At 45.5% G+C, this 9093-nt stretch overlaps 1 protein-coding gene across 1 annotated transcript; it reads right to left on the bottom strand.

The window, feature by feature from the left end:
• Positions 1–3202: 3202 nt before the first annotated feature.
• Positions 3203–4234, bottom strand: LOC119284260. The gene is made up of 2 exons (XM_037563458.1): positions 3760–4234; positions 3203–3518 (listed from the first exon to the last, which is right to left on the bottom strand). The coding sequence occupies exons 1-2, from the start codon at positions 4035–4037 to the stop codon at positions 3203–3205; spliced, it is 594 nt and encodes a 197-aa protein (XP_037419355.1). The 5' UTR covers positions 4038–4234.
• Positions 4235–9093: the final 4859 nt, after the last annotated feature.

Raw genomic sequence — 9093 nt, forward strand, 5'->3', positions numbered from 1 at the left:
AGAGCGGGCCAATCGTTGATGGTCACGAACAGCAATGCCTTTAGGTTAAATTCCTCCTGTTTGTGCTCATCCCACGTACGTACACCGTTTCCATTCCACAGCTGTAAAAGTTCTTCAACTAATGGCCTTAGGTACACATCAATGTCGTTGCCGGGTTGCTTAGGGCCTTGGATGAGAACTGGCATCATAATGAACTTCCGCTTCATGCACATCCAAGGAGGAAGGTTATACATACATAGAGTCACGGGCCAGGTGCTGTGATTGCTGCTCTGCTCCCCGAAAGGATTAATGCCATCCGCGCTTAAAGCAAACCATATGTTCCTTGGGTCCTTTGCGAACTCATCCCAGTACTTTCTCTCAATTTTTCTCAACTGCTACCCGTCAGCGGGTGCTCTCAACTTCCCGTCTTTCTTACGGTCCTCACTGTGCCATCGCATCAACTTGGCATGCTCTCTGTTTCTGAACAGACGTTTCAACCGTGGTATTATAGGAGCATACCACATCACCTTCGCAGGAACCCTCTTCCTGGGAGGCTCGCCGTCAACATCACCAGGGTCATCTCGTTTGATCTTATACCGCAATGCACCGCATACCGGGCATGCGTTCAGATCCTTGTAGGCACCGCGGTAGAGGATGCAGTCATTAGGGCATGCATGTATCTTCTCAACCTCCAATCATAGAGGGCATACGACCTTCTTTGCTGCGTATGTACTATCGGGCAATTCGTTATCCTTTGGAAGCTTCTTCTTCATTATCTTTAGTAGCTTCTCAAATCCTTTATCAGGCATAGCATTCTCTGCCTTCTACTCCAGCAATTCGAGTACGGTACCGAGCTTTGTGTTGCCATCTTCGCAATTGGGGTACAACCCCTTTTTGTGATTCTCTAACATGCGATCGAACTTCAGCTTCTCCTTTTGACTTTCGCATTGTGTCCTTGCATCGACAATGACCCGGCGGAGATCATCATCATCGGGCACATCGTCTGGTTCCTCTTGATCTTCAGCAGCTTCGCCCGTTGCAGCACCATCGTGCACATCGTCTGGTGCATCTTGATGTTCAGTAGCATCACCGTATTCAGGGGGCACATAGTTGTCATCGTACTCTTCTTCCTCGCCGTCTTCCATCATAACCCCTATTTCTTCGTGCCTCGTCCAAACATTATAGTGTGGCATGAAACCCTTGTAAAGCAGGTGGGTGTGAAGGATTTTCCGGTCAGAGTAAGACTTCGTATTCCCACATATAGGGCATGGACAACACATAAAACCATTCTGCTTGTTTGCCTCAGCCACTTCGAGAAAATCATGCACGCCCTTAATGTACTCGGAGGTGTGTCTGTCACCGTACATCCATTGCCGGTTCATGTGCGTGCATTATATATAATTAAGTGTGTCAAAAATCATTACAGAACATCATGAATAGATAATTAAGTGACCAAATTAATAGAAGTTCATCATCACATAAAAACCAAAGTAGATACATAGTTCTCATCTAACAACATAAAGCTCTGCAGAGCATCTAAATTAATTAAACCATACATTGAAACTATGTAAAACATTTCAATGCGAAAAGAAATGCGATCATAATCGCAACCAAGGTAAGTACTGATCCAACGGCATAATGATACCAAGCCTCGGTATGAATGGCATATTTTCTAATCTTTCTCATCTTCAAGCGCATTGCGTCCATCTTGATCTTGTGATCATCGACGACATCCGCAACATGCAACTCCAATATCATCTTCTCCTCCTTAAGTTTTTTTATTTTTTCCTTCAAGAAATTGTTTTCTTCTTCAACTAAATTTAACCTCTCGACAATAGGGTCGGTTGGAATTTCCGGTTCAACAACCTCCTAGATAAATAAAATCTATGTAACGTTGGTCGGCATAATTTTCATAAATAATAAATGAACCAATAGTTATGAAAAGATAATATATACCGCATCCGAATCATAGACAGGACGAGGGCCGACGGGGGCGGATACCAAAACCATCGGCGCACTATATAAGATGCAATAATAAAAGTAAGAAAATAATACAAGTATCTATCTAAACAAACAAGTAATAATATTTTTCCTTTCAGAAAGAGGATAAGAACAAGAGGCTCACCACGGTGGTGCCGGCGATGAGATCGGTGCGGGTGATCGACGGCGGTGAAGACGGGGACGGGGCATGACGGACCGCTAAACCTAGATAAATATTGAGGAAAATGGAGCTTGGCGGTCGAGCTTGGAGAGGAGAAACCTTAAGTAGTGTGGCTCGGGCATTCCATCGAACACCTTGTGTGCATAGGAGGTGAGGTAGAGCACCACCAAGCCCTCTCCCCCTCGGCCAGAAAAAACAGAGCAGTGTGCTCTGCTCTTGCGCGAGGGGCTATATATAGGCAACACCATTGGTCCCTGTTGGTGGCATGAACCGGGACTAAAGGTAACCCTTTTGGTCCCGGTTCATGCCACCAACCGGGACCAATAGTGGTGGGCCAGGAGCCAGGACCATTGGTCCCGGTTCGTCCCACCAACCGGGACCAAAAGGTCCGGACGAACCGGGACCAATGGCCCACGTGGCCCGGCCGGCCCCCTGGGCTCACGAACCGGGGCAAATAGCTCCATTGGTCCCGGTTCTGGATTGAACCGGGACTAATGGGCTAAACTGGCCTGGACGAAAGCCCTGTTTTCTACTAGTGAAAGATGATTCGATGCCCTATATATCTCTAGAAGTGAATGGAGCTGGAATTTAATTCTACCAGAGTAGTAAGTATGGGTGAGTTTTGGCTCTATATAAAAAAGTCTGACCCGCAAAAAAAAATGCAGGTAAATTTTGTCCATCATAATCAGTACGCCGAGGATAGTAAGTCGCTTCTTATTTCCAAAGTAGCTATATCTTTTTTGAAAGAATATGTAAATAAATAAATTTGCTCTACTATCTCGTAAAAAAGGAATAAATAGTGCTCTGAATGCGATGTACGTTTAGAAGCCCGGCACGGCACGTTGTAAACTTGCCTTGGCATGGAGGTAATTTTATGGCCAGTGCTAGGCGCCGGCGCACCGGCCCAACTTTTGGCCGGTCGCCTAGCTCCCGACCGATTTAATTAGATTAGAGTACTGTCAGCCGTTAGATACGTCACCTGTCATCGTCCACACGCTGGTCTTCAGAAGTTCAGGTACCCCCGACAAAAGAGGATCGTGGACCAGATGCAGCCCGCACGCATCAACTATTACGCCGGCTGCAAGTGTCTCCGTCTTCCACCATCGCCGGCCACCATCTCCGCTGTCGCAACCCTCCGGCAGTCCCGTTCACATTAGCTCTCCATCCCCGCTGGTAGAGATTTCCTACTCGCAGCAAAAAACAAGTCGCCAGTAGCAGCTTTTCCGTCGTCGCCGTTGCAGCCATGGTAGCGCTGTCATCGCCGGCCACACATGCCACCGCGCTCGCCATGACTGCCACCACAAAAACCTCGAGTACTTGGTTGAAGCAAAATGATTTGGCGGTTCCAGCAAATCTTAGTAGTGGTTCCAGCAAAAATCTAAAAGGAACAAAAGACTTTGATAAAGGTTGAAGCAAAAGCATTTACTGGTTCCAGCAAAAAATGATTGATTGTAGCAAAAAAAGTTGCTAGTTCCAGCAAAAATATACACTATTTCCAGCAAAATAACTCAGGAAGGAGACTCTCATTTGTTCGATTGTAGCAAACAAAAGAATGATTGTAGCAAAAAGAACAGCTAGTTCCAGCAAAAATATACAATGGTTCCAGCAAAAAAAGTCACCTCACAGCCCACCCGTCCGTCTCCACGACGTGAAGACTTTCTCCGGTTGAGGCAACGGAGGGCAACGGTTCCAGCTCTAGGATGTCCGGTTGCAGCAAAACGGGGCGCCCGTTCAAGCTCGCCACCATCTGGCTCCAGCACCGACGGGCCCCGCGAGTTGCAGCTCCGCCACCAGTGGTTGAAGCTCCGGTAGCAGCTGGCTGTAGCTTGCCCATCAGCGCGGCACCGTCAGATGCGGGAAGGAGTAGCAGTGCAGCAGCTTGAAAGGAGAAGGCCATGGAACCGAGTTATGCGGCGAGGTGGAAGAGAGAGGACAGAGCGTGGGAACACCAGAGTTGTGTGGCCAGGAATGAGCGGTGAAGAGATAAGGAAGGGAAAAGAGAAAGGAAAGAAGCTTTCGGTCGAACGAGAGGGCACGTGGGCCACATGTTCGCTTTCGGTCAAACGAAGCGTACGCGACTGGCCGAGCGTTCCGCCGGCGCACCGCAGGGAAACATTTCCCTAATTTTATTTGCTAACCGTTCTGGAGCTAGGTAAGCTCACGTTGCTGTGATTTTCTGATCTGATCCGAGTGGTTTCAACTTTGGAAAAAAGTCTGCAAACTGCTCGCAGTCTCCACAGCGAACATCATGAAGTGAAAGGCGGCGTGGTGACAGGGGGCCTTCCTCGCCGGTAGGTCACCTCCGGTGCTCGTTGTGAGTGTTCATCTCCCCGCTTTTTGCATCAGGCTTTACTGGTGGTCGCGGGGCAGGCCCGGCGGCTGCCCTAGGTATTGGCGAGCGCTGTGGACGGTGGTCGCGGCAGAGCAGTCGTGGTGATCGCCGCGGTGCTGCAGTGGGTGATCACCGCCGGCCGGTTGCACTGTGCGGACAGTAACTACATCAGGGTTAATTTTTCATGGGTACGTGAGTGCATTGGAGGAGACGGGCAACCTCAATGGTACTGCTTATGTTTGTCTTTTTGGTGTGCTCGGTGTTTGTAGATTCTTCCATGTAACGCTCTATATATAATTTGGTTTTCCTTCTCAACATTCTCCAATTGCTGCACTGTGACCTCCTTCCGTCGATTTTTAGCAGATTGAGGAGACGTCGATCGCTTGTTCATGTGGTCTGCATCTCCTCCCAGCAGGACGGACCGCAACCAGGCCTTCGTCGCTGGGGCTCTTCAGTACCGGCCCCTTTCCGTAAATTTGCAAGAGTAGGTGTCCGATTATTCTCGAAATATGGGTAGATGGAGTGAGGAATTTTAGTTACCTGAATTTCATCATACAGAAGGTAACGAGAGCAAGCCTGTGCATGGACCACTTGATATGCAATGCTGACTGTCATCATACAAAATGAATGAACTCACTTCAACCATTTAGTTAAATCTAATATGTTTCCCTATGTTTGTTTTACAACATTCATATTCAAAAAATGCAGTGCTAAATCTGCAGCGCATACTGGTGTATAAATCCACAATTGGTATATAAATATATCATGTAGTTATGGACTTACAGTATGTATTATGAAAATAGCATAGATATGATTTGTCCTGTTTCGAAAATCTTGAACCAACATCCCTAATTTGTGGTAACAGCGATAACAACATACATGTCTTCAGAGCATGTAATTTATATTTATTTTTATATGCACAGAGCGATGAAGTTTACGGACAATACCAGTAAGTTAGATGTTCCTACAAACAATGTTAGGACTGCAGATGAGCAACAACGTACTAATGCTGCTGCTGGCGCAGCTACCTCTGCTGCTAATCAGCCTGCCGTTTCTTCCTCTCTCCCCTCGCCGTGAAAACCTTTGGAGGCCGTCAAAAGCTCACGCTGTTCCAAAAAAGAATATTCCGGGAAAGAGAAAGGATAGGGCAGCCACACCGAGCGATGATGATTTTGTTGACCCGCCAGCCCGTGTGAGCAAGGATCTAAACCTGACAATAGGAAGTCCAAAAAGGTAAAATGTTGTGAGGTGTTGTTGTTTCTGCTATGTTAACATTTGTCTTATGTTCCTGTAATCTTTGAATGATGTTGTCTCGTGCAGCTGGTTGTAGAACCTTATTTTGTTGTTATTTTCTGCTGTCATGATCAGGGTAATATTAATAGTTCTAAAAAGATATGCCCGAACTATAAGTGTGCTCCAAACCAAGTTTTAGTGGCCGAGAAAAGTTTGTCTGAAGCTGTGAAAGCTAAACTCAGAGAATATGACTTTGGAATATTCTTGGACCTGAAATTGAGAAGTATTGAGAACACCAAGTTGTTGATGTTCCTCATGGATAGGCTGGATCCCAAGACGCTTACCTTGCACATTACAGATAATAAGCACTTGAAAATTACTAGGCACTCCATCGAATGCGTTCTTGGGTTGCCAGATAGGGGTACAAACATAGTTGTACCCAGTAAAGACATTCAAAAGAAAGCGTTATGCAAACTGAAGATGAAGCTTGGTGTCGATCAAAGTGAAGATGTCAAGGTGCAAGATTTGATTGCACAGATTGCGAAAGATGAAGAGGGTGATGAATTCACGATCAGGTGCTTCGTGATGATCCTCCTGAACAAGTTACACTTGCCAGGGACTTGTGATTACATCACAGGAAAGGAGGCTGCATTGACGGAGGACATCACTAAGCTGTGCTCGGTAAATTGGGCTAAATTAATCTTTGATGACATTATGAATGCCTCTAAATCATGGCACTCAAAGAAGACCGGAACCACCAACCCCTCTATTCATGGCTGTGTGTTGTTCCTAGTTGTGAGTATCACATCCTTTCTTCACACTCAACCATCAAAAAACAATGTTGTCAACGCATACCCTCTTGCTAGTGAAGTTGTGACTGTGTTAATGTATGTGATTTTGTAGGTATATTATTTGGATAATTTGTTGGGAAATCCTTCTACCAATCCCATCGTCACACCTCGGATAAATAATATTACGAGGGAGGAAATGTTGAGGCTCATCGACCAAGATAAGATAGTACTTGACGGGGTTGGAACATTTGGTGCTTTGCCGGTAAGTTGCTCAACTATTTCATTCTGCAATGCATTTGTTTGATCACATCTTCACACATATGTTTTTCTATTTTATGTTGTTCTACTAGTTGAGGAGTCAGATGGGCACTTGCTACATGGAGGGTGCGGCCCCTTCAACTGGTGGCACTCCTCCAAGTAGTTCAGATATCCCGTGTCGGTCACATTCTTCTCCTCCTGCATGTATTGTTAGCATGCATCGTCACCTCGCAGGTTGCTTTGATGATTTGTGCGAGCCACAACAGGTTGCAGCCATGTCGGCATTGCGAATGTGCGATGACGACATCCAAAGGCTGGTGCTCAACATATGTGATCGATTGACGACGACAGTTCAGGAAATCAAGTGCATTGTGGGGGATTCTCGATCGAACCCACCACCACCACCACCACCAAGCCCCAAGGCTGCTTCGACTGCTGCTCAATTTCCCCAGTCAGGTGTGGGAGCAGATTCAAACTTGCATGATGAGAGGCAGCAACCATGACCCACAACTGTTGTTGATAACTGTGTAAATGTGACGGTTAATGAGGGCCGCGGCAATGTTTTTGATACAAGCAACCTTAGTTACACTCAGATTCTTATGGCTGCTGGGGTTCCAAAATCTCAACAAGGTGCCACAAACTATGGTATTGTGGCCATTGTCAATATATTTATCCTTTTTCTATGTTTTTTAAACGGGTGGCCTTATCACACAGGTGCAATTTTGGATGGAGTATTTGGCAGTCAGTGGAATTCACAGTGTATCTATAATGATCCCGATCACGAAGTTCTAACAAATGGCGTGTGCAAAACTTGCTATGATAATGGTATATGTTCTTCTTCATAAGGCGTTTGTTTGTATGTTTCATGCAGTTTTAACCACTTTTTCTTCCTTATAGGTGACATGGGCAACTTCGATGACGAAGGGGTCACCGCTGAAGAGCCTATGGATTGTTCCGCTAGTGCTGACGAAGGTGATCTTGTGCACCTTACATCAGGTACAAGCAATTTTTTGACATTGCCACACTCTGTTTACATAAATAATGGACTCCACACAATGGTACCTCGAACTCCATGGCAGATACCGACGAGGAGGAAACTGAGCCCAGTAACGAAGTCATTTCAACCAATAGTGGTCATACAAATGTTGGTATGGATCATGTGCATGATCTGCATCCAAAGGTTGATGCAGCAGTGCAGGCTGGGGTGTTGGCAAGCCATAGGACGCATGTCTTGAGTCCATTGAGCAACATGGTCAGGTTCTACAATTGTTTCACTATTAATTTGTTAAGCGATTCTACTGGATGTTGACATTTTGCGCTTGTGTTGCTTTTACTCCTATATTTCACAGTCAAGTGGACTCCGAGCTCCTTTTTATGATGAGACACCCAAACAACAGCATGAGACATTGGCCACATCTGCTGGTGGAACTGCAAGCTTGACAGATTTGTGGGAGTCGTCGAAAAAACTTCCTGATGCCGAGGTAGAGTAGTTTTATGCTATAGATTCAAGTAGAATTCCTAAAGTTATGTATGGTTTGCATGTCAAGTTTCGTGCTTTTGCCTTTTTGCACTGTCAGCATGTACCCCCTATTGTCTTCGACAAGACACCAGATCACGCAATTGGCTCTGGGGCTGAATTCGCAAATGTAAGTGAAAATGCGATGCAACCGCAGAAAGAGTCTCATCAGTTTCGAGATACTACGATGAAAAAGACGGTTGGTCAGCACGAGGTACATTGGTGCATTTATGGAGACAACAAAATTCTTAACAAGATTAGGCGTTGAAGGTTTGTTGTTACATGTTGTGCCTTTTTATTTTTGCACTTTCAGCATGTAGTTCCCCCTACGTTTGATGAGACACCGGTGCGCCTACGTCCAGAAAACTCGGCACAAGTGAGGGAGTGGACTGCACAACATTCATAAGTTAGTAACAAAATGGCATTGCTTTAATGTTCTAAATTGTTTTTGTTGAAAGTTTTATGTTTTTCTACAATATGTTTGGCAGAAAGTAGGTGATTAATAAAGATTGTTTCTTGTTCCGTGGGCCGTTCAACTAGAATGACATTTGTACACTAAAATGATGCCTCAATAATTTTTATCCTCCTTATATGTAGCTCATCTCTATTCGACCAGAGAACATGTCGACGGCGAGAAAAACGCAGAGCAATGTTAATGGTTATCGAGATGTTTTCTTTGGAAGCCGACCGCCAATAACTAGGAGGAGACCCAAGCAATCAAGAAACGAACCACGTTCAGTTTTCAAGTTCCCACTAAACTTAATAGATTGTTCTATCAATATTCGCAACACTGCAAGAGTTCGTAAGATAGTCATATCCGACG

This window comes from Triticum dicoccoides, chromosome 4A, assembly GCF_002162155.2.
Source record: "Triticum dicoccoides isolate Atlit2015 ecotype Zavitan chromosome 4A, WEW_v2.0, whole genome shotgun sequence".
Taxonomy (NCBI): domain Eukaryota; kingdom Viridiplantae; phylum Streptophyta; class Magnoliopsida; order Poales; family Poaceae; genus Triticum; species Triticum dicoccoides.

What these genes read in the sequence shown, in the direction of transcription:
- LOC119284260 (XM_037563458.1), bottom strand. Translation starts at nt 4,037, where the DNA reads ATGGCCTTCTCCTTTCAAGCTGCTGCACTGCTACTCCTTCCCGCATCT. An exon ending in ACGGACGGGTGGGCTGTGAG is followed by an intron (nt 3,519 to 3,759) that starts GTGACTTTTTTT and finishes TGTTCCTTTTAG; the next exon opens with ATTTTTGCTGGAACCACTAC.